Below are 26638 nucleotides of genomic sequence, written 5' to 3' on the forward strand. Positions count from 1 at the left end.
TGTCGGTGGCCGCGCGTCACTGTCCGCCGCCGCGTCCCCAGGCTGCTCCAGCCCGCCTCCTTTGGAGCCTGCAGTCTCGATGTCCTTACCGCGGTGTGCCCTGTTGTGGGCTCGGCTCCCCGCGGGGCGCCAGGCTGGCCATCGGGCAGCCGTCTGCTCTGCCCTTCGCGCCCACACCGGGCCCTTTCCTGGGGCTCTGGGACGCGTTCCTGCTATTGCCTGCGCCTCTTCCTCTGCCTCCGGAGGCTCCAAAGCTCCAAACACGTCCTTGTTCGTGCCGCTGACTGTGAAACCTCAGGGTCCTAGCGCAGATGGCGACGTCGGGGCTGAGCTAACCCGCCCTCTGGACAAGAGTGAGTGCAGGAGCTGGAGAGGGCGGCGAGGGTGGCTGGTGCAGGGCTGAGACGCTTCTCGGAGGAAGCTGCTTTTCCATCCCCTGGAGACCCAGGTCCCTTCGAACTTTGCCATTGTGCCTCAGTGCCTGCCTCCCTTGCTGGTTTTGAGCCCCTCAAGGCTTGGGATTGTGTCTGATTGATCCTTTGATGTGCTGCCCTTGAACTGGCATTCTCCCTTTCACTGTTCCCCTGGGAATGATCTAAGTCCCCTTGTGACGGGACGATTCATCTTTTTTGAGCCGTTGGGTGCACGACTGACTTTCTAGTATAGTCTCCCCACCCCCCACCCCCCACCCCCGCCCCGCTGCTTATTACTATTGCTCCCGGAAGGGACAAGGGAGTGGGGTGGTGAAAAGCCAGAGGAAGACTTCTTTCAGGACTTTTTGTCATTGACTGGGTACCTACGCAAACCAGACACTGTTAGGCTGTATGGTGATTGCAAAGAGGAACCAGACTCAGATCCAGATCTCTTCCGCTCCAGAAACTTACAGCCTTGTGGGAGGAAGGACCGATGGATGACCAACTATGCTACAAGGTAGAACACAATAAGGGTGAGCTTACCAAAGGTGGAAGGTACCCTGATCATCCAGGGCTCCAGAGAGAAAGCTCTCGCTTAGCATCAGCAAATGGCAAGATCTAATCCTGTGGCTCCCCTGCAAAAAATTGCTTAATGCTTTTCCATTGTCCCCAGTTTGAAAGGGTCCTCACTCCCTGCCTGATCTGGCCTGGGTAACTCTTGGAGAAGCTTTGTTGCACACCACTCTCCTCCTTTCAGCCAGATTGATGAAACGGGCACTTGTGCTCCAGGGCTTTTTACATAATGCTACTCCCACTGCCTAGAATATCTCTGTGGTTCCTTCTTTTTCTAAAAAATAACATTGGCTAACACTGAGTGTTAGAGACAGGTACTGTTTTAAACATGTGGCCCATTTAATCTTCCTAAAAACCCTTATGAAGTACAGTTTTTATCCTCGACAAATCTTATTGAATACCTACTATGTGCTACTTTCCAAGCACTCTTCTAGTCACACAAGTAGGTGCCTATGTATGTGTGTGTGTGTATATATATATATATGAAAGTTACATATAATAATATATATGTATAAAATATACACATTTTTCTGGTTGATTGTAACACACATATATAAGTATATGTATATATCATATATATACACTGCTGCTAAGTCACTTCAGTCGTGTCCGACTCTGTGCGACCCCATAGACGGCAGCCCACCAGGCTCCCCCATCCCTGGGATTCTCCAGGCAAGAACACTGGAGTGGGTTGCCATTTCCTTCTCCAATGCATGAAAGTGAAAAGTGAAAGTGAAGTCGCTCAGTCGGGTCCGACTCTTAGCGACCCCATGGACTGCAGCCTACCAGGCTCCTCCGTCCATGGGGTTTTCCAGGCAAGTGTACTGGAGTGGGGTGCCATTGCCTTCTCCAATATATATATACACATATATAGGTAAATGTATATATCATTTTTTTTCTGGTTGATCATAATACAATTAGGCAAGTAAGGGTATACTGACTACAAGCAGAAAATGTTGCACATTTGTGATAGTCATACATCACTTAACTGACTGGAACAATTTACAGTTGACTTACCTTTTGTCCATTTCCCAAATGCTAAAATATAAATAATATTTTCTCTGCCTGTATCTCTGGATTGTGAAAATCATTATAACATGTTTGGCAAAGCACTTTGAAAAGTGTGAAGGGATGAATAAGTGTAAATTAGTATCACTTGTACTAAACATTTGCTATTTAAAAAATGGAATTACCCTACAGTAGAATCTGATGTGTGGAAGCTGGGAAAACTGTTTCCCTAGGAGGCCAGATAGTCTAGCCCAACTGTATAACATAGGTTGATGTGAGGATTTAACAAAATAAGTATTTTTAGGTTACTGTATAAATAAATGTTCTAAACCTCTCTCTTTTTTTAAGTTGTTAATGCAATCTAAGGTTGATTAAAGTATTTTCACCTGTAAAATCAGTGATTGATAGTGGCATTTCAGCAGGCATCTAATTCAATCTCCTTTGCAGCATAGTAATTTCTCTGCTGTCACCCTTGAAATACAGTCATCTAAGCCTTCCTTGAGTACAGCTGGTACTTTTGTCAGGCAACCCCTTTTCTTATTCTAATTATTAGGAAGTTCTTGTATAAATTCCACCGAAATCTGTTTCCCTCACTTCCCACTGACTTTAGTTATGCCACTAATTTGTTCTCCCTCAAATCATCTTCAAGCTAAAGGTTATCCGTGGCTCCTTTAGTCATTCACATAAAAGCATGAGGATCTGCCCCTTGCAGTATTGGTTATCTTTCAGCTAAAAGATAGCCTTTCGCTGCTCACTATTAGATGTGCAGAATGGTTGTGAGTAAACCAAACAGAACATGTGTATCTAACAGTGGCCCGGTGGAGGATAGGGTGATGCCAGTCCTGTGGCACCTTGCTTAGACTTCTGCAGTATAACGGGGATGTTGATTGCATTGTTGGACTTTATACTTTTTCTTGACACTATGAAACCATAAAAAGTTTGTGATCAACTAACCCACCTTCAAGTTCTTGCAACACTCAGTAGACCACTGCCTTGAGTGTTAGGACTTCCAAATTTCTTTTACTTTGGGGGTATTTCTCTATCTAGAAGACAAATGTTAAACGTATGTTCAATTTTGTTATCTTTCTTCCAGATGAAGTAAAGAAGGTCTTAGACAAGTTTTACAAGAGGAAAGAAATTCAGAAACTGAGTGCTGATTACGGACTCGATGGTAAGGCTAATACCATTTCCATTAGAGATACCTTATTGCTGCTTAGATTACAGCTTTTTCATTATTGTGTGGGACCTTGTGTGGCCTGAACATAAGTTCATAGTTATAATATGGAGAACGTCCCTGACTTTTGCCTCTGTCTGGGCAGGAGATCGTCAGTATGCAGTTGGTGAGCCAGACACATGGCAAAGCAGCTGTGTGTTCAGCTTTCCTTCGTGTTGTACTAGAATTTCAGTTTTAGCCCAGATCATAACAAACCAGCTGTACTACAAGAAAGGAAAAAGACACTTCGACGAGTTAGGTGTGATGTGTGTATGTACTTTTTAAAATGAGAAAATGAAAATGAAATGAAAAATAAAATGAAAACTAAGTCCTACCTGTTTTGATTTTGTGTTTCCCACAGCTCGTCTCTTCCACCAAGCATTCATAAGCTTTCGAAACTATATCATGCAGTCTCATTCTCTGGATGTGGACATTCACATTATTTTGAATGATATTTGCTTCAGTGCAGGCAAGTGTTTAGAGACTTTTTAAAATCCTCTGAACATACTTGCTATTTCTTTTGTTTTTTTCTCATTAGCTTATTTGCTTTAGAATAAGTCCTGTTAGCATCCTCTGTAAGTAATTCAGTGCTTTCATAGGAGGCCTTCTAGGTCTTTTTGCTTTATAGCAGGCCTGGGTTGGTTACTAAGTCACCTATGTGTCTTAGACTGGAGGAGGACTGGGACCTCGATCTGTCACCATCTGTTCTTCACTAGTATAGGCCTTGGTGAAATGAACTCTCACACAAGGTAGAATTAATACAATACAGATTCCATCAGTTTTTGCCACTGACTTCTTTCTCCCTCAAACTTTGACAGACCTCTTGCTGTAAAAGAAAAAAATGTAGAAATATCATTATTTTATTCCTAAGGGCGGTTTGACTTTGGTTATGTTTTTATGTATTTGACTGTTAGAACATTGCCCTGGGCCAGGCACTGAGGTAGAACCGGGACACAGAGCAGAATGGAACTCAGCCCACCCGCATCAAAGCCATAAGGTGTGGTGACTCCTGGCTGAGAAGTCAGTTCACTTTCACATTTTGTTTCTCAGTGGTATCTGTAGTTTAAAAACTACTTGCATCTGGGTCCTGTATTTTGCTTCAGTAACCGTGGAGCCTTCTTGCTAATGTATATTCCCAGGTTTTTTGTTTTGTTTTGTTTTTTGCTGTCCATGATCCTACCTTCCCAACCAGGAATAGATCCCAGGGCACTGACAGTGTGAGCACTGGGCCCTAAGCACTGGACTTTCAGGGAGTTACCCCAAGGTTCTTTGTTTTCAATTTAACTTTCATCAATGCTGATCATCAGCGCTGGTGCATTGAACAAGTGGAACATGGTTGTTGACAGCCAAAGTTTTCTGCTTTCCTAGAAAATACAAGTGAAATAAGGAAGAAAACATAAGGCAAAGCAGGATCTCAGGAAAGGATAGCATTCCTTGTTCTAGGGTTTACCTTTTTTCCTGACAATGTCCCCTTAACTTAGCTCACTAAGAATAAAGCTTTCATTAAGTTCAGTTGTGAATAACATTTAGCTTGCACAGATTAATGCAGTGTTTTATTTTCCAGCTCATGTGGATGACTTATTTCCATTTTTCTTGAGACATGCAAAACAAATATTTCCTGTGTTGGAATGTAAGGATGATCTACGAAAAATCAGTGACCTAAGAATACCACCTAACTGGTTAGTTTCTTTATTGTGGATTTGAAATTTTCAGTTTCTGATCTTGGGAGATTAGTGAACCCTATATATTTTTTATTGTATACTAGATGATAAATCAAATAGTCTAGATTGTTTTGTTTTTTCTAGAAAAATACACGATGAGTTTTGGTAGGCAGTTAGCTGGTATCTCCTCCTAAATCCTAATCAAGCTTGGTTTAAGGTTTTATTAGGGCAGATCTAGAGTAGGTCTTTTGGTTATCCTTAGAATTCAAGTGTGACCTTTCTGGTGTCTCAACTGAATATGCTGTTAATCAGTTCCCTCCACCACCACCATGCCTGGAACTCTAACATCTCCTAGCACTTTGCCATTTCTTTGAGACTTTCTACTTAAACTCTTAGCAAGCTCTCCACTGCTAAGCCCTGCATGTGTTCAGCCCAGCCATTGGCCAAGGACCCAAGGAACCCCCACACAGACTTACAAGGCTCCCTCTCTATTGCACCTTTCTTCTCTTCCACACTCAGGCCTTCAGATTCCAGCTGCTTCAGCAGCTTTAATCTTGATCTCTACTGCTCAGCTCAGTGGGACTATTTTAACTTGCTTGGGTTCCACCTCCCTGTGCCTCTTGGGGTCCAGTAGGGCTCATCTCAAGTGTTTCTTTCTTTTGGAGCTTATAGTCCTGCACTGCCTCTTGTCCATATCCCCAGGGAGCTGCTATATCTATTTTGTCCAGTTTTGTAGTTGTTTATCATGATAGGTCAAGTCCAGTACCATTCATCATGGCCAGAAGCAGCAGATTCAGTCATTTTATTGTGTATGCTAAAATTCAGAAGCCTGGGAATATTTACTTCTAGGGCATATGTAGAGAATGTGAAAATAATGTGAACATGTCTCTGGAGCTGATAGCAGTTTAAATTTATTTTAAGTAACTCTTAGGGAAAAGGAATTTGTACAATGGCAAGAATATCCAAGAAATTAATTTGCATTTGGGTTTTTCTGTCCTCTAGTTAGTAAATGCCATTCTTGGAAAGCAGTCATTTTGGTGTGGACATGAAACTCACCATTTAATTTAGGTTTTCAAAGATGCTGCTATTTTGTGAATGTTAAGAGGATGTTTCATTGGAAGTTTTTTCAGTTAATACCTTTGCCAGGATTTGGAGGTTAATGGAATTAAGCAGTTTCTCTACTCATGTTTTAGGTACCCAGAAGCTAGAGCCATACATCGGAAGATAATATTCCATTCAGGTCCCACAAACAGTGGAAAGACTTATCATGCAATCCAGAAATACTTGTCAGCAAAATCTGGAGTGTATTGTGGCCCTTTAAAACTACTGGCACATGAGATCTTCGAAAAGAGTAATGCTGCTGTTAGTATATTACCAAATATTCTCTTTTTCTTGCTAATTTGGGGGAATGTAGAGTGTAGTGGGTGAAGGGAGAGGGTGTGTGTAGTAGTAATTTACTATTAACAAAAAGTGCCATATTTCATTGCCTTTAACTTAAAGCCATCAAGTGTAAGATGTACTATTATTTTATGCAAAACTGAGAAAGAAGCTGATGCTGCCAAGTGAATTCTGACATGCCACCCATTGTTAAGATATATCCTGGTTTCAGAGATACTAAAATGTGAAAAAATATGTGTATTAGAATGAGTGAAATACAATATTAGAGTATTTCACATATACAGAGAAATGAAGGAGTAACATTCAAATAACTTGGGTCCACTACCCAGCTCCCATCAGAGTCTAACATTTTGCCATACTTACTTATTTTTTTAATTTTTTTAAGAAATAAAATATTGGGGAATTTCCTGGTGGTCCTGTGGTTAGGACTCCATGCTTTCACTGCCGTGGGCCTGGGTTCAACCCCTGGTTAGAACTAAGATCCCACAAGCTGTGTGGCATAACCAGAAAAAAAAAAAGCAGGAAATAAAATATTATTGATACAGATGAAACTCTCTCTGAACCCCTCCTTTACCCCCTCAGAGTTACCCGCTATGTTGTATTCAATTTACCTTTTTTTTTTTACGATTAAACCTTTGATGTAATTGCTAGAACTAATGACAAAGACTGAAGCCAGCTTTCCAACCTGAAAAGGACTGAATGGTCTGTGGTCTGAGGCATCATTTCAGAAAAGGGGCCACATTTTGGTTCATTGTTTTATTATGACTTTATAATGTGAGATTAACCAGTTTTGTAGATAGTTTGCATCATGTTCTGGATAATTTGTATAATTTGCATATATAATACCTTCTTGTTTATAAATACTTAGAAGTATTTCTGCAAAACGAAGACTTTCTTTTACAAAACTTCAGGATATTCATGTAAAGCAGGACATTTAATATTGATAGAATGCCATTATTTAATCCACTGTCCATACTCAAATTTTGCCAGTTGTTCAGTAACACCACCACTACTCCGCTTCCCCTCCCCGCTGTGCCCCCGCCACCTCCAGCATTCCCTTCAGGGACTTCTGCTGTATGTATTGTCATGTCTCCAGTTTCCCCATTAATCTGGGACAGTTCCTCAGTCTTTGTGTTTCGTAACTGGTACAGCTGGAAAGATTACAGGTCAGTCGTGTTGTAAGCTGTCCCTCAGTTTGGATGTCTGATGTTTCCTCGTTAGTTTCAGGCCATTAGGGAGACCAGCTGTTCCAGTTTGCCTGGACTTTCCTAGATTTATTACCAAATGGTCTTTGTCCTGAGTTATCCCTCGGTTCTGAGTGGATTGGGGTAGTTGGCTACTCACATATGTACCATAGCACTGATATGAGTCCTTCTCAAAGAAATATATTAGGAGGGCTTTATATTCTTAAATTTTATTCATAATGTTTTTCTTGAACATAGAAACAATTTCATTTTAATAAGCTAAAATAGTACAGGAACTATTGACATAATACAGACTTTATTTAGTTAGCTGTGCCATTGCCTTGGTTCGGAAGGCTCTTTTTGCAGAGCATGAGCTCTAGGCATGTGGGCTTCTTTAGTTGCAGCGCTCAGACTCAGTAGTTGGGGCTCAGGGGCCCTAGATCACTGGCTCAGTTGCTCCATGGCATGTGGAATCTTCTTGGACCAGGAATCGAACCTTTGTCCCCTGCATTGGCAGGCAGACTCCCATCGAGTGTGCCACCAAGAAAATTCAGTACAAAGTTTAAAAAATAAAAGTGCTTCAATTGCTTTTGTTACCTGAGAATTTAGCTGATTTGAGATGTTCCAAGTGTACATAGGTTATATGAAAGTGGCTTTTATTTTTTACTAAAAATTTTTTTAGAGGTTTGGGAATATTTGTTTCAAGTATTAGACAAATAAATTTGATGTAATGGAAGGAAGTGAAAAGAAAAACAAGTGCAAGCATTAATCACTCAGTCGAGTCCAACCCTTTGCGACCCCGTGGACTGTATGTAGCCTGCCAGGCTCCTCCATCCTTGGAATTCTCCAGGCAAGAATACTGGAGTGGGGAGCCATTCCCTTCTCTGGAGGACCTTGCTGACCTACTCTATTAAATACTCTATATTTAATAGAAGGAATACTCTATTAAACATCCACATCTTCTTTTTGCTGTGGTTTCAAGGTGGAGATAATGGCAGTTTTCTTTTTGTCATCCTAGGGGGTGCCGTGTGACTTGGTAACAGGTGAAGAGCGTGTCTCAGTAGACCCAGATGGTAAACAGGCTGCCCATGTTGCCTGTACTGTCGAGATGTGCAGCGTTACAACTCCTTGTATGTATCTACTATTTTAGAACTTTATGGTTCAGTCTTCTTTTAATTTTAAAATACAGATGAACATGTGGAATGTGTTTTTTATTGTGAAAAAAATTTGTAATTGAGGCAAAGACTAGTAACAGCAAATACCCAGTATTTGCTGCTACTACTTAAAAATGCCAAACTTTCCATCATGTTTGCTCTTGAATTTTCTTTCCCTTTTTCTCTTAAAAGAACTGAAATGTTAACACATGAATTTTCCTTTGTGTCACTCCACAGTTCAATTCCTCTCCCCTCTGTGATCCAGTTGCTGTCAAATATTTGCTATATACCTTTCCTGTCTTTTTTGGCGTCACTATTATATATTACCTATCAATACTATAGTTTGTGTTTTAAAATGTTTACATGACAATCATATTGCATTATTGCTCCACAACTTGCTTTTTTTTCTACACATGTATTTAGATCTAGTCTTATTTACATGTATATGTATCAAATATATATATATCGCATATATTCATTTAAAATGTTACATATTCCATATTATGACTAAATGTATTTATTCCTTATTCTTCTATTAAATAGTATTTAGGTTGTTTTAAAGTTTTTCACTATTATATATAGTACCACAATGAACTTCTGTATAAGTCCGGTAGTTTTAAAAACATTTAAAATGAAAATTAACTTTTTCCTTACTATATAGACAATCGTTCCTTCATTGTAGAAAATGTAAAAATAAATGCAAAGAGAAGAAAAAAATATTAATCTCCCAATTCCATCCATCCAGAATCAATAAGTATTAATCCTGTGGTATGTTTTTCTAGGTTGTGTTCATATGCGTATGCTTACATGTGCATTGGGGGTGTGTATATTAAAATGGGGATTATACATTATGTACTGTTTAGTAGCTTGCTTTTTTCATTTTAATAATCTTAACTTTCTGAGTAAATGGATAGTTTTTAAAAATCAAGATATTCTAAAAGTAATACATTATAAATATTAAAATAGCACTTATAAATCAAAATTCCCTCTTCTGCCCCCCTCTTTTCTAATCTTATTTGTATACACTCAGATATGCTAAGTAATTTTTAATCTAATGGTTTTTCAGTATAAAATTAGCTTTCTTTTGTTTCCTCAGTGTCATTGTGGGCATATTAAATTTTTCTTTAAAACATGTTCCTCTCAAATCTTTGGTATTTTGGGAAGAGAACTAAAATATAATTTATGTGACTTAGAAAGAAAAATATAATATGGTTGGAAGCATTTTGGCATTAGAAAATAAAATGAGGCTTTTTTTTTTTTTATCATAGTAATGAACTTTAAAACCCCAAAGAATGAGCAGAGCTATAGCTCAGGGAATTACACTTTCCACTCCGCTTCTCCTAACACCCATCTGGGTTCCTAAGGTGCTTCATTTACAGCAGGGTTATCTATTCCTTGGTCCTGGGAGCTGCTTTCACTGCTGTATGGATATATTCTTATTGGGCAGATTCTCCAGGTTTCTTCTGAGATTGCAAAAAATAGGACAATTGAACATGCTCAGTTTGGGAGACAGTGGAGTAGAGACGGTCTGGGTTTGAATTTTATGTTTCAAAATATTACACTTTGGTCATTTTTCCCTTTTATTAGTGATGCAATAAAAAATCTTTTTAGCCATCACTTTTTATTATTTCTTTAAGATGGGCTCCTGGAAGTGGACTTCTTGAAGTCCACAGACATGAATGAACGTTTCTCCTGGTTGATCTTTGGAGTGATTTAACTTCTCTGGGTCTCAGTTTATTCTTCTTTAAAATGTAAATGTAGGGGAAGTCCCTGGCAGTCCAGTGTTTTAGGACACCGCACTTTCACTGCCGAGGGTATGGGTTCAATCCTTGTTCAAGGAACTAAGATCCTGCACGCCGGATGGTGCTGCCAAAATTTAATCATTTATTTGGCTGCATTGGGTCTTAATTGTGGCACATGGGGTCTTTGAGCTTCAGTGTGGCAGGTGAACTGTTAGGTGCAGCATGTGGGATCCAGTTTCCTGACCGAGGATTGAACTTGAGGCCCCTGCTCTGGGAGCTCAGACTTTTAGCCACTGGACCACCAGGGAAGTTGCCCACCCCCCGCCCCACAATTTTCTTTTTTTAATTAAAAATACAAGTATGAGATTTTTAAAAAAAGGAAATGTAAGTAATGATGACACTTAGTGGGTGTATTGTGAGGATTAAATGAGTTGCAGTTTTAAAGCGCTTAGAACAAGCCTGCCAGCAAAGAAGCACATAGTAAGTAATGATGATGATTATGGTGGTGTTGAAAGCTTGAATTTTGATATTGTGATTTGTTAGTAATACTATTGAAGTAGATTGTCTTGCTCACGATAACTTTCTATTTTAAGATGAAGTGGCCGTGATTGATGAAATTCAGATGATTAAAGATCCAGCCAGAGGATGGGCGTGGACCAGGGCGCTGCTAGGTTGGTGGTTAATACTGTAAAATCTGTGCTTTGTGACATCTGCACTGGGAGGCATTTATGTGCTGGGCATTGCCAAATAGAGCCAGCTAGATCCTGTCTTGACACAAATGAAACAAAAAAGTCAGCTAGGTGTGAGTTTTAATTTTCTAAATATTTTAATTATATTTTTTATATTATAAAACATAATCATTTAATAAAAGTGTTCAAATATTATCATATTTATGCAACCACTAGTAACCTTTTGGTGTTTCCTGACAATCTTTTTTTCTCATTTTTATGGTGTTTTGTGAATATATAAATTTTGTATCTTGCTTTTTTTTTCAGTGCTTTTTCATAGACTTTTTTTTCATACCACATATGAATGTTGTATATTATCCATTGAAGAGCTGTGCTATAGTCTTCCTTCAGTATCTGTGGAATATTGGTCCCTGGACCTCTGCAGATGCTCAGATCCCTTCCAGGTGGATGGGTTCTGCGTCCATGAATTCAACCAGGGGTCCACCACTGGTTGAATCTGCAATGTCAAGCCTGTGGATGTGGGAGCCCAGTTGTAATTTGTCCTAAAGAGTTGAACATTTTTCCCTATTATTAGTGATGCAATAAAAAAATCTCTGTAGCCATAACTTTTTATTTATTATTTCTTTAAGATAGGCTCCTGGAAGTGGACTTCTTAAAGTCTACGGACATGAATGAACATTTCTCCTGCTTGATCTTTGGAGTGAATTTTTGATCAGCATGCTGTAGGGCAGGTGTTTTCAAATTTACAAACAAATAGGTGAACTCTTTCTTTAAACCAAGAGTGTACACGAAAACCTGTAATATAAAATGGATGAAAGTGTATATGCTAAGTGGTAAGGATCTTGGAGTTTCTTCTACCCACCAGCCCCTACCCCCCACCCCCAAGTCACCTCAGTGATTCCATGGAGCCTGATTTGAAAAGAAAAGTATAGGACTAATGTTCAGTGCTAACCATCAAAATGCCAGATTCTAGTTCAGACTGGCTTCACCATCTAGTAGACTCAAAACCTTGGCCACAGCAGCTTAAAAACCCTAAGATTTGTAAAAATGGTGATAATTTTGCCCACTAGAAGATTTTTGTTTTCAGGGTTGAATCACAGAGATCACATTTATGATAACCCTTCTTAAAGTTGTAAAGCAGTAGGTAAGCAAAGTATTTTGGGTATGTGAAGTATTACATATTTACTTTTGTATCTTTAAAATTTAAAAAAAAATCCCAATTTTGCACTTAACAGGACTCTGTGCTGAAGAAATCCATTTGTGTGGAGAATCTGCTGCAATTGACATGGTTACCGAGCTTATGTACACAACTGGGGAGGATGTGGAGGTACTCAATTATATGCCTTGTTCTCAAGGTGGCATAGCAAGTACCCAGAGTACCCAGGCAGTGGCTTCATAGGCCCCAGACGATGGCAAAGTGAGAATTGAAAGATCAGCTTCATTGCCCTGTAGTTGACTAGATCATGCATAGTTGGTTGAACCTCATGATCTAAAGTTCTGACCGAGTGGTTCTCACACCCTAAGTCTTCAAAAGTCCAAGCAGATTCCTTACCTTTTCTTGACAGAACCTTTTGGAATTTGAACAGATCTCTTTAGAATTAAGTAAATCTGGAATGTTAGAAATTGGAGGCTCAGCAAAAGTTTGTAATTTTCAAAGTCTCAAATGTCAGATACTGGGTACTCTGATAGATATCTAATTGCTAGAGATGGTTTGTATCCTTTTTTCACATTCCTAGAATAGGAAGCAACTCATTTCTGCTTACTCCTACTTTTTGCTTTCTTTACCAGACTTCTATAATAAAATGAAATATTTAAAAACTGGTCCATTACTTTAGTTTTGTACTCAGTTTTCAAGGAGAGATAGTGGAGTATAGTGGAAGAAATTCTGGGTTTCAGTCTTGGTTTTGCTGTTAACTCACTTTGTGTTTTTAGGCAAATCACAAAAGGCTACAGCTGGAAAAATCCTCGTCAGACCTGATCTTTTCTTTTTTTTGGCTTGATCACTTATTAGACTCTATTTTGCTTTTTTCATAAACTGGAAGTAACAGTTAATAACCCTTCTGAACTTAGCAAGTTCCTGTACAAATCAAATATATATGAAAGTGCTTTGAAAATTTATGAAATCCTCTGTAACACTTTACTAATTTAGAAATACCAATGAGAACTGATGGTAACACTTATAATACCAAAATAAATGTTTTTCTGTGTTTTCTCTTGAAAATGTTGGAACTTGTCTAACTTTAGCAGTTTTTAGCTACTTGACTGCTTTGTGAGTTTTTCACAATGCTTAGTCATAAGAAGTTCCGTTAGGTATGCTATTTTACACTATCGTGTCCTTTATTATAGGTTCGAACCTATAAAAGGCTTACCCCCATTTCTGTGCTGGATCACGCACTAGAATCCTTAGACAACCTTCGGCCCGGGGACTGCATTGTCTGTTTTAGCAAGAATGATATTTATTCTGTGAGTCGACAGATTGAAATTCGGGGATTGGAATCAGCTGTTATATATGGCAGTCTCCCTCCTGGTAATTATTGACTTTCCTCATGGTAGGATATGAAGTCTCTTGTTTTTGCCATGTATTTTGAGATACGTATCGATAACACAGTGAGCTACTGAATTAAGTTGCTTGGTGTATAATTTGTGATATGAAGCACATACTTCTCTAGTCATCTTTATGATGATAGAAGTATTTTGATTATCTATAGCTCTTGTTAATTGTTGTTATTAGTAGACTGTATTTTAAATGTTGAGCTGATGATTTTCTTACAGAAATGTCACTAAAATATGATCCTGGTAATATTCTTAAAATATTACCAGAAATCTGTTAAAAGTGTCCTCAGAAATGATATAGCTAGTGTGGTAGGGGACTGTGTTGCTCTTTGTGAGGTTATTTAGAGGAATAGAAATAAAAGGATAAGTGACTATTTGAGAATAATATTTAAGTTTGAAACAGTGAGAGTTTTATCCATAAAATGGACAGTTGGAGGTGAGGGTTTCCAAGACACTACAAGATACTACTTAGTGTGATGTACTAAAAGACAGAGAACATTAATTTAACATAAACTGTTCTTATTTTAGGGACCAAACTTGCTCAAGCAAAAAAGTTTAATGATCCTGATGATCCATGCAAAATCCTGGTTGCTACAGATGCAATTGGGATGGGACTTAATTTGTAAGTAATTTGTTTTTAATAATCGTGGATATTCAGTGGGTTAGATAGCAATTTAAACACTTCTCAATGGCATTAGAATGACCAAACTCTTTGGCTTAGGTGAATGGGTATTGTAGTATAGATCCTAGATTTATCTTGCTCACACCTAAAGGAATAAAATTAAAATATCACATAACACTTGGACTTTTAAGTGCTGCTCCCTACCACTGCTAACCTATTATGTTCAGTTCAAATCAGTTCAGTCGCTCAGTCGTGTCCAACTCTGTGACCCCATGGACTGTGGCACGCTAGGCCTCCCTATCCATCACCAACTCCCAGAGTTTACTCAAACTCATGTCCATTGAGTCGGTGATGCCATCCAACCATCTCATCCTCTGTCATCCCCTTCTCCTCCTGCCCTCAGTCTTTCACAACATCAGGGCCTTTTCCAATGAGTCAGTTCTTGGCATCAGGTGGCCAAAGTATTGAAGTTGCAGCTTCAGCATCAGTCCTTCCAATGAATATTCAGGACTGATTTCCTTTAGGATGGGCTGGTTAGATCTCCTTGCAGTCCAAGGGACTCCCAAGAGTCTTCTCCAACACCACAGTTCAAAAGCATCAATTCTTTGGTGCTCAGCTTTCCTAATAGTCCAACTCTCACATCCATGCATGACTACTGGAAAATCCATTGCTTTGACTAGATGGACCTTTATTGGCAAAGTAATGTCTCTGCTTTTAATATGCTGTCTAGTTTGGTCATAACTTTTCTTCCAAGGAGTAAAGTGTCTTTTAATTTCATGGCTGCAGTCACCATTTACAGTGATTTTGGAGCCCCCCAAAATAAAGTCTGTCACTGTTTCCACTGTTTCCCCATCTATTTGCCATGAAGTGATGGGACCAGATGCCATGATCTTAGTTTTCTGAATGTTCAGTTTTAAGCCAACTTTTTCACTCTCCTCTTTCACTTTCATCAAGAGGCTCTTTATTTCTTCTTCACTTTCTTCCATAAGTGTGGTGTCATCTGCATATCTGAGGTTATTGATATTTCTCCGGCAATCTTGATTCCAGCTTGTACTTCCTCCAGCCCGGCATTTCTCATGGTGTACACTGCATATAAGTTAAATAAGCAGGGTGACAATATACAGCCTTGACATACTCCTTTCCCGATTTGGAACCAGTCTGTGTTCCATGTCCAGTTCTAACTGCAGTTCTAACTTCTTGACCTACATACACATTTTTCAGGAGGCAGGTCAGGTGGTCTGGTATTCCCATCTCTTTCAGAATTTTCCACAGTTTGTTGTGATCCACACAGTCAAGGCTTTGGCATAGTCAATAAAGCAGAAGTAGATGTGTTTTTGGAACTCTCTTGCTTTTTCAATGATCCAGTGGATGTCAGCAATTTGATCTCTGGTTCCTCTGCCTTTTCTAAATCCAGCTTGAACATCTGGAAGTTCACAGTTCATGGACTGTTGAAGGCTGGCTTGGAGAATTTTGAGCATTACTAGCGTGTGAGATGAGTGCAATTGTGTGGTAGTTTGAGCATTCTTTGGCTGTGCCTTTCTTTGGGATTGGAATGAAAACTGACGTTTTCCAGTCTTGTGGCCACTGCTGAGTTTTCCAAATTTGCTGGCATATTGAGTGCAGCACTTTCACAGCATCATCTTTTAGGATTTGGAATAGCTCAACTGGAATTCTGTCACCTCCACTAGTTTTGTTCATAGTCATGCTTTCTAAGGCCCACTTGACTTCGCATTCCAGGATGTCTGGCTCTAGGTTGATGATCACACCATCATGATTATCTGGGTTGTGAAGATCTTTTTTGTACAGTTCTTCTGTGTATTCTTGCCACCTCTTCTTAATATCTTAATACCTATTATGTTACCTCACTTTATTTTCAGTGTCTCAGTCGGCATGTGGGGCTAGCCATTATCTTCAGGGGTTAACAATATTAAACATAAATATTCCTCTGTGGGAAATGAAAACAGCTATACCTTTATGGATGAGCTATTCAAAGCCATTAATAGAAGCTAGCATTTAAAAGTCAGAGAAGGCAATGGCACCCCACTCCAGTACTCTTGCCTGGAAAATCCCATGGACGGAGGAGGCTGGTGGGCTACAGTCCATGGGGTCGCTAAGAGTCGGACACAACTGAGTGACTTCACTTTCACTTTTCACTTTCATGCATTGGAGAAGGAAATGGCAACCCACTCCAGTGTTCTTGCCTGGAGAATCCCAGGGACAGTGGAGCCTGGTGGGCTGCCGTCTATGGGGTCGCACAGAGTCGGACACAACTGAAGCGACTTAGCAGCAGCAGCAGCATTTAAAAGTAGCCTAAGAAGACCTTGTATGGTTTATTTGTAAAAAGAGTTATTTTCTAGAGCCTTACTGAAGTATAATTTATGTATTATACTTTTCACCCACTTAAATGAATAATTTGATGATTTTTAGTAAAAAATGCTGTTTAAGGGAAAGAAAAATAATTACTGACAAACCCCTTTACCTTACTTTGTAAACAGTGGGCAATATTGCAAGTAGGCCTAACTAGAATTAGAGTGAGCCTTTGTACAATGAACCAAATGATGGACGACTTTTCAGACAGCAGCTCATGAGATCATCTTTATTTCTATTTCAGGAGCATAAGAAGAATTATTTTTTACTCCCTTATGAAGCCAAGTATCAATGAAAAGGGAGAGAAAGAAATAGAACCAATTACCACCTCTCAAGCCTTGCAGATTGCTGGCAGAGCTGGTAGGTTCAGTTCAAAATTTAAAGAAGGAGAGGTTACAACAATGAATCGAGAAGACCTCAGTTTATTAAAGGAAATTTTGAATAGGCCTGTGGATCCTATAAAGGTAATGTTTAATTAACATAGTAATTAATTACCTCTTCTCTGTGAAGGACAGTCCTTCCTTCCTTCACTCCCTTTCCAGACTTTCACCTCAGATACCTGGAAACAAATAAGCCAAAGAAAATTTTGTGCCGTGAAAATCATGTCAAGAAAGCCCTGCTTCGGAACTTCCCTGATGGTCCAGTGGCCAAGACTCCATGCTCCCGGTGCAGGGGGCCTGGGTTCGATCCCTGGTCAGGGAACTAGATCCCACATGCCACAACTAAGAGATCCCGCACATGCTAACTAAGACCCGGTGCAATGAAATAAAGAAAAACATTTAAAATGAAAGAAAACCCTGCTTTATTGCTTTTGAGAGGCCTAATAGAGAGCCCCTGGTTAGAGAATGGTATGCAAGTGAAAGATCCAGATTTTATAAACGTAGCAATAATGTAACGAGTTTAGTAAACCTGATTTTACGTTAATTCTTCCTGTAATTTAACAGGTGGGGATTGGGGCCTGGTTGCTTCAGGTGGGCACATAGCTTTGTCAGCAGACTGAAAATTGCCAGAAACTTGACAGTAGAAGAAACCTTTGCATGTTGGGTAAAAACAGCATTAAGCTATACAGCTTTGAACCATTAAGGACAAGGTTAAATTTTGGTTAGTGCAGTTAATGAGGCAGACATGTATGTATTTTAAACAAACTATTACAATTTAAAGTTTGCCTGGAAAATTCACTTAATAGGGCTTATCTTACTTTTAGGGATCTCAGGTAAAAGGGTATATGAATGAGATAACATGAGGGAAAGTTCCTGGAGGAAAGCTGTGGCTGGAATCATTTCTGTAGCTTTTGTTAAGAGTATAACTGTGGGACTTCCCTGGTGGTTTGATGGCTAAGACTCAATGCAGTGGGCCCAGATTCTATCCCAGGTCAGGGAACTACATCCCATGTGCTACCATTAAGACCTGATGTGGCCAAATAAATATATTTTTTTAAATGTTTAAAAAAAAGAGTGCAGCTGCTAATGGACCTCCCCATCTCCCTCCTGGGTACCTCCTTTCTTGTGTTTATTCTCTTCCTCCCTCCCATGATTCATCTCTCTCTTCTTTTCCTCTTTGTTTTTCCCATTCTCTTTCTTTTTTTCTTTCTAATGCTTCAGTTCAGTTCAGTTCAGTCGCTCAGTCGTGTCCGACTCTTTGCGACCCCATGAATTGCAGCACGCCAGGCCTCCCTGTCCATCACCAACACCCGGAGTTCACTCAGACTCATGTCCATCGAGGCAGTGATGCCATCCAGCCATCTCATCCTCTGTCGTCCCCTTCTCCTCCTGCCCCCAATCCCTCCCAGCATCAGAGTCTTTTCCAATGAGTCAGCTCTTTGCATCAGGTGGCCAAAGTATTGGAGTTTCAGCTTCAGCATCATTCCTTCCAATGAATATTCAGGACTGATCTCCTTTAGGATGGACTGGTTGAATCTCCTTGCAGTCCAAGGGACTCTCAAGAGTCTTCTCCAACACCACAGTTCAAAAGCACCAATTGTTTGGCACTCAGCTTTCTTTATAGTCCAACTCTCACATCCATACATGACTACTGGAAAAACCATAGCCTTGACTAGATGAACCTTTGTTGGCAAAGTAATGTCTCTGCTTTTGCACATGCTATCTAGGTTGGTCATAACTTTCCTTCCAAGGAGTAAGCGTCTTCTAATTTCATGGCTGCAATCACCATTTGCAGTGATTTTGGAGCCCAAAAAAATAAAGTCTGACACTGTTTCCACTGTTGCCCCGTCTATTTCCCATGAAGTGATGGGACTGGATGCCATGATCTTCATTTTCTGCATGTTGAGCTTTAAGCCAACTTTTTCACTCTCCTCTTTCACTTTCATCAAGAGGCTTTTGAGTTCCTCTTCACTTTCTGCCATAAGTGTGGTGTCATCTGCATATCTGAGGTTATTGATATTTCTCCCAGCAATCTTGATTCCAGCTTGTGCTTCCTCCAGCCCAGCATTTCTCATGATGTACTCTGCATATAAGTTAAATAAGCAGGGTGACAATATACAGCCTTGACATACTCCTTTTCCTGTTTGGAACCAGTCTGTTGTTCCATGTCCAGTTTTAACTGTTGCTTCCTGACCTGCACACAGATTTCAGAAGAGGCAGGTCAGGTGGTCTGGTATTCCCATCTCTTTCAGAATTTTCCACAGTTCGTTGTGATCCACACAGTCAAAGGCTTGGCATAGTCAATAAAGCAGAAATAGATGTCTTTCTGGAACTCTCTTGCTTTTTCAATGATCCAGCAGATGTTGGCAATTTGATCTCTGGTTCCTCTGCCTTTTCTAAAACCAGCTTGAAAATCTGGAAGTTCACAGTTCACGTATTGCTGAAGCCTGGCTTGGAGAATTTTGAGCATTACTTTACTAGCATGTGAGATGAGTGCAATTGTGTGGTAGTTTGAGCATTCTTTGGCATTGCCTTTCTTTGGGATTGGAATGAAAACTGACGTTTTCCAGTCCTGTGGCCACTGCTGAGTTTTTCAAATTTGCTGGCATATTGAGTGCAGCATTTTCACAGCATCATCCTTCAGGATTTGAAATAGCTCAACTGGAATTCCATCACCTCCAGTAGCTTTGTTTGTAGTGATGCTTTCTAAGGCCTACCTGACTTCACATTCCAGGATGTCTGGCTCTAACTGTGGGCAATTCTTGACATTATGAATATTCAGGTAAAGAGATAACTGGCCTCCAGTTTAGACATTTTCTCTTCTATATATGTATGTCAGTTTTTTTGCCCTGGTTAAAGTGATTGGGTTTTCCTTTTTTGTTTTGTTCAATGGAGAGAATTGAGACCCTGGAAAGCGCTATGTATACTTGTGTGTGCTGTCAGATCACCAGAGAGTTTAGGAATATAAGTAAAATATAAGCAGAAAATTAATTGGTAGTTGGTAATAAATGGCAAAATATGATGCTTGTCTCTGTTTTACTCAAATTCTTGTCCCTTAACTCATTTGGCAAGGGCCTATCCCAAATATAGGACTTTATCTTGAAATAACTTAAGAAAACTTACGCTTAAAAAAAATAAGCTTATGGTTGTTTTTTCTTTTACTCAAGGCAGCTGGTCTTCATCCAACTGCTGAACAGATTGAAATGTTTGCCTACCATCTCCCTGACACAACGCTTTCTAATCTCATTGTAAGTAGAAACTCCTAAATCTCTTTTCTAAAAAAGTCAGTATATGATTTCCCTGATGGTTAAGACTCTGTGCTCCCAATGCAGGGGCATGAGTTCAGTCGTTTGTTGGGAAAAATAAAAACATTTAAAAGTTGGTGTGTCAGACAATTACTGGTTAACCTTGTGAACATGACTGGATAGTCTGTTTTTGTGAAGTTGCTATTCATGAAGTTTATCTTGAAAGTGGAAACTTTCTCTCAGAAGTTTTAGGGCTTTTATCCTGAGGAATTTTCTGAGTATTTCAGGTTGAGAAGGCTGGTAAGGACGTCTGTTAGCTTGAGGAGGCAGTGAATTAAGCAAGCCTTTCTAGACGTCTGTTAACGTATTAAAGTGATTGTCTCTTACAGACTTGAGTACTTTATTCATGCCCAGCTAGGTAGTCCAGTAATTAATGTATTTTTCCCTCCCAGGATATTTTTGTAGACTTTTCACAAGTTGATGGGCAGTATTTTGTCTGCAATATGGATGATTTTAAATTTTCTGCAGAGTTGATCCAGCATATTCCGTTAAGTCTCCGAGTGAGGTATGTTTTCTGCACAGCCCCTATCAACAAGAAGCAGCCTTTCGTCTGTTCTTCATTGTTGCAGGTAAGCCTTTATCTTTTTGATATTTTGAGTTGTTTCGGGTTGATGCATTTTCCCCAAACAATATTTTGTTAATCAGAATAAAGAAATAAGACAGTGTACCCTTTTATATGAAACACTGTGTAAGAACTTAAATAAAACATGACTCTTTTGTTCTTTCAGATAGTTTTGGGGGTGGGGGGAGAGAATTCTTGCTTTGTATTTGGTTTTATGTGGTAGCCTTTTTGCAGAAGCTAAAATAAAAATAATTAAACATAATATTTTGAGCGAAAGGAGTCTGCCTGATGGTAGATACACTTTTTCCTTGTTGGTGTTGGGGCATGTATTCTGGAAGGGACGGGGCTTAGGAGTCAATGGCGGCAGCAGTATCAGTTCTGTTAACCGTCAGGGATGGCTCTTTGTGTGAATTTGGTGCCAAGGTTCCAGCCCCTTTTCTTTTAACTCATTTGGGTAGAGAGACACATCTCTGACTTCTGATCCCAAGAGTCACCCAAACAAGGGGTGGGCAAAGGCAGCAGAAGCTAAACTTGCAGTCTCGCCGTGTTCTCTGCTGTCTCTGGGCCATTGCTCCCCCTGTTGGCTCTGCACGCTCTCCCTGCCCCACTACGCCCAGAGGTCGTCTCTTTAAATCTTTTCCTGATTCATTGATGTCATTTCACTGCCATCTTTTTTTATAGCTGTTAACATTCTGCTTATTAGCTTTGTTTGGATCAAATCTAAGTTTATGTTTTAAATTATTTTAAAATTTTATAAATAATACACAAGTACTTTTTTGCACAAAATTAAAACATTAGAGAAGGTTAAATTGGGCTGCCACCCTGACATAAGTGCTGTTATCAGCTTTGCTGTAATAGCTGATATCAGCTATTCTTGCAGACCTTTTCTGTTACATTTGCCTACATACCCATAGGAGTAGAAATTCTAGTTTTTGTTGGGTGGGTGTGTTCTCCCATAAATGCCATAATGAAGTAGTCTGCAGCTTGTCTTTTTCCTTGAATATGTCTTAGAGGTGTTCCATGTCCAGGTATTTACCTAAGAAATATGTTTCTTAGAGCTGGTGTTTGTGAGAGAGCTAACTAGCATAAGATTGAAGTTTATGGAACAAAGGCTTAAACTTAAAAGACCCGAGGACTTCCTTGGTAGTCCGGTGGTTAAGACTCTGTGCTGCCAGTACAAGGGGTGTGGATTTGATCCCTGGTTGGGGAACTGATCTCACATGCTGTGCAGTGCTGCCAAATATTAAAAACATAGCAAAGAACTGACCTGGATGGAACTGGAGCCCATGGGCCTGACCCCATTTAAACCATCCTTCAAACTGCTCTCTAATAAAATAGCAGCATGTTACTAAGGAGTAAGGAGTCTAGACGCCAATAGTTGCTTATGTGTTGTGTTTACAGGTTAAAATGTGAAATCTGGAGATTTTCCTTATCTCCATTATTACTGAATAAAAGAGCTCAATTCCGCTAATGGTCTCTGATGCCCCTTAGGAAGTAGTTTAGGAACTGTTCCCTGGAGCTCCTTTAGGGCTGGCTCTTGGATGGGTCTCTCTCCCTCTCTGTCTCTCAGCAGCTCCATACTCACATACTGGGCTTCCGCTAGTTGTTTGTGGCCTAAATGGTAAACCACTGCTTTTGTAAGAGAACTGTGTTTTGGCATGTTGGCACCCCACTCCAGTACTCTTGCCTGGAAAATCCCATGGACGGAGGAGCCTGGTGGGCTCCAGTCCATGGGGTTGCTAAGAGTCGGGCACGACTGAGCGACTTCACTTTCACTTTTCACTTTCATGCATTGGAGAAGGAAATGGCAACCCACTCCAGTATTCTTGCCTGGAGAATCCCAGGGACGGGGGAGCCTAGTAGGCTGCTGTCTATGGGGTCGCACAGAGTCGGACACGACTGAAGCGACTTAGCAGCAGCAGCAGCAGCTTATTAGCAGGTTAACGTGGTCACGTTTCCATTCTTCATGGACATTCTTACCTGGCATGTATTAAACAGCAGAATGAACCAGACTGAAACAAATAAAATTGTAACATTTAATCACAGTTATTCGAAAACTACCCTGCATTTCTAAAGTTTTGATCTTGCTTAGGTTAAATATTTAGAGATAATTTTCCCTAATTAAGAAATGAACCTTTCAAAAATCACCTTATCCTTGAAGCTAAAGATTGTAAACTTATGCTTGCTAGTTTTTGCATAATTTTATTATCTCCTATAGATATTGTGATGCATAATAGCATCTAGCGTTGTTTGGGAGGCAGCATGATTTGAATGTCTTGGGGTTCAAGAAGGTGTGGTGATATGGTATTGAAGAAGTTGAATCACAGTGGTGACTTGGCCAGAACTCTATAACCGTACGGCTAGTGAAGAGGCAGAGTCTCTTTACTAGTTTGATTGACTCATGGCCAACCTTGTACCAAGTCAGCTTAAAGAGTTTCTTTTTCTTTTTTTGGCCATGCCATGTGGCATAGGGGAACTTAGTTCCCCAACCAGGGATCGAAACCAACACCCTTGGAGTGGAACCATGGAGTCTGAACCTCTGGACCGCCAGGGAAATCCCTCAAAGACTTTTTAATATAGTAAGGGATGATATTGACAAAATACAAGCTCCTATTTAAGGCTATAGGACTATTACATGAAGGGACAGAAGTCTCTGGGTACTGTCTGCCTGTAACTTGGAACTTAGAACATAAAATGTTCATAAATGTTAACAGGCAGTCCCTGGAAAGTTAGTTCATAGGCGTTTTATTGCCCTGGTTTTGGAAAAAGAAGGAAATCATTCCTTTCAATGACAAAAACAAAACGCAAACTTTAAAGAGCATGAAATGTTCTTTAAAATATAGAAAAGTGTAAAGAAGGAGAGAAACCAGCCTGCCTATTGAGATAACAGCCACAGTTAACATTTTATTATGCTGTCTTTTTTTTTGGGGGGGGGGTCACAGACTAAAGTGAATTCTGATTCTTTTGCCAAATTCCTTTCTTCTGTCTCAGTTTGCCAGACAGTATAGCAGGAATGAGCCCCTAACCTTCTCATGGTTACGCCGATATATTAAATGGCCATTACTTCCACCTAAGAATATTAAAGACCTCATGGATCTTGAAGCTGTCCACGATGTCTTGGATCTTTACCTATGGCTAAGGTACCAAATTTTTCCATTATGCGCCTCATTTTTCCAAGTAATAGGACAAATCAAAAGTTTTTATGATGGTCTTTTACACTTTCAAATTAGGCACATACTTGCAAGGTGTTTTATTGTCCATTTAGGCAGCTGAGCCTGGTTTATACCCATTCCAAAAAGGACTTAAGAGTTCTTATGATTCTAGTTAAGTAGGTGAGAAACTCTACTAAATCCTATGCAAATAGTAGTCCCTGGACCAAAAGCATTGGTATTGATTGGAAACTTGTTAAAAATAGAGAATATTGGGCCTACTCCAGCTTTAATAAAACTCTACATTTTAATAAAATTTCAAGGTGATTCATGTCTGTATCATGATTTAAGAGGGACTGCTGTAGATCAGTCATTCCCAAAGGAGGGGCATGTCACACTAGGGAAGCAGATCAGAATCACTTAAGATAGGAGTGGTGAGCAACTCTCATAACAACATATTCCTTACATGAGCTGGGGGCAGAAATAAAGGTTGAGCAAAGGCACTGGACACAGTTTGCAAGAACAGAATATTTGGAATGAATCAGTATCAAGATTTAGTCACTTCATTGACAGTAGTCCAGCAACTGCCCTAAGAACTCTTCCTATCATGTAATGTGTTTTTTTTCTTTCCAGCTACCGGTTTTTAGATATGTTTCCAGATGCCAGCCTGGTTCGAGAGCTCCAGAAAGAACTAGATGGCATTATCCAAGATGGTGTACACAACATCACCAAACTGATTAAAATTTCAGAGACACACAAACTGCTGAATTTGCAGAACTTGTCAGCAGAGAGCCAGTCCCGTCTGTCAGGTGCAGCAAAGAGCCAAAGCAGAAGGAATCGGGGCACCAAAGCTTTGGGGAGTAAAGCTGCTGAGCCCCTCGGCCCTGATGCAGAAGAGAAATCCCTTGCTTCCAGGTTGGTGCAGCAAGGACTCCTCACTGCAGACATGCTGAAACAGCTGGAAAGAGAGTGGATGACACAAAAAACCGAACAGGGCAAAGGAAGACTAGAAACTGGGACTTCCTTAAAAGGGACAAGAAGAAAGAAGAAAGAACCTGATTCAGATTAGTTTTATTTCTATTTTTACAAATAAAAATATTTTAAGCTCCTTTTATCTTTACATGCATTTACTGCCTGCTGTGGTATTGTGGCTATCTTTTACTGCGTTTTTTGGCTAAGAAAAATGAACTCTTAAAGATAACTAAACTATTTGTTTCATGTCTTAGAGGTTTATTCAAAGCTTTGTTTAATGGCCATTTGTAGTATAGCACTAAGACAATGCATTCTGAGGAACTCTGCATGGGGATAAAATCAGCATGGTGAATTGTTTTGACCAGTTTCCCTACACCTTTGCGAGGATGTCACAGGTGGAATTCTTTGGCAAACATTGCTGTCTGTTGTACCCACATACCAGAGGCTCTTCTCTGTGCTGGAAATATGTAATAAATGAAACATTATATCCATGCCCTCATGGAGATTATATTTGGTATGGTGACAGATAAGAATAAGTTAACAAATAAACAACGTCAGCTCTATGAGGGCAAATATTGTTGTCTGTATAGTTCACAGCTATATGTATGGTGCCTAGAATAGAGTAGAAGCACAAATGAATGTGAAATTAATAGATGTGATTTCAGAGATAAATGCTAGAAAGTCATAGAATAAGGAAAGCGAATGGGAGTAGTTGGTGGGCTATATCACGTGGAATGAGGGGTCTTCTCATGTCCAAAGGCCAGTCTGATGCATAGCGGCCTTCACTTGTCCAGTAGTGTTTTAAGCTTTGGTTGGAGACACAGCTAATAGGAGCTTAAAGACACAGGCTTTGGGGTTGGACAGACCGTGGTTTAGCTTCTGTCATCACTACCAGCTCAGTGACCTTGCCCTCTCTATGGCTTGGTCCTTACATTCAAAAAAGATGGCTAGTAATGCCTACTTAGAGTTGTTTGGGATGTTAAATGGCATCTCATGACATTAAAGTCCTGGTATATAGGAAGTGTTTTATAAAGGAACCTGAAGGTTTGAGTTCATTCTGGGCTGTGAATTGAGCTCTTAGGTCATTGGAAGAACTTATTTCTTGAGCAACTGCTAAGTTGAGGCTGATTACAGCCTGGGGATTAAAGTGATTTGGTTCCATTTGGGTCAAGGAATAGCCAAGTTTGCAGTTAGTCATCTCTCTCTGACTTTTTCTTCAATAGTTCAGAGTTCAGATGGTATTTAATTGAGATAGCAATCTTTATTCTTCTAACCTTTGCCTTTATAGAAATAAAAGCTGAACAGGTGGCACTGACTATCTTTCTCCCTTACTTGTGTATAATCAGTAGTGAAATGCCTGGAAGGGCATGTTTCTTTTAATATTTTGTGTTTGAGCAACTTTAACTTATGGAACTTGCTTTCCACTGTGACTTACATCGTAGCAGACATAGCCCTTTCTTGCCTAAGTGGTGTCAAAAGATAACTATGAACTGAATTGGATAATGGATTTGGTTTCATATTTAAGTGAGGATATACATCACTTGGGCTTCCCAGGTGTTACTAGTGGTAGAGAACCTGCCTGCCAATGCAGGAGACATAAGAGACGTGGGTTCTATCCTTGGGTCGGCAAGGTCCCATGGAGGAGGTCATGGCAACCCACTGCAGTATTCTTGCTTGGAGAATCCCATAGACG

At 39.9% G+C, this 26638-nt stretch overlaps 1 protein-coding gene across 1 annotated transcript; it reads left to right on the forward strand.

Annotated features, from left to right (window-relative positions):
• SUPV3L1 (Suv3 like RNA helicase) lies at positions 1-25508 on the forward strand. Its single transcript, XM_027531097.1, has 15 exons — positions 1-353; positions 3088-3165; positions 3569-3676; positions 4772-4886; positions 6062-6230; positions 8469-8580; positions 10940-11017; positions 12271-12362; positions 13382-13562; positions 14117-14210; positions 16822-17041; positions 20125-20205; positions 20655-20831; positions 23816-23964; positions 24607-25508. Exons 1-15 carry the CDS (start codon positions 80-82, stop codon positions 25040-25042), a joined length of 2364 nt encoding a protein of 787 aa, XP_027386898.1. The 5' UTR covers positions 1-79; the 3' UTR covers positions 25043-25508.
• The last annotated feature ends 1130 nt before the right edge of the window (positions 25509-26638 follow it).

Source organism: Bos indicus x Bos taurus, chromosome 28, assembly GCF_003369695.1.
Source record: "Bos indicus x Bos taurus breed Angus x Brahman F1 hybrid chromosome 28, Bos_hybrid_MaternalHap_v2.0, whole genome shotgun sequence".
Taxonomy (NCBI): domain Eukaryota; kingdom Metazoa; phylum Chordata; class Mammalia; order Artiodactyla; family Bovidae; genus Bos; species Bos indicus x Bos taurus.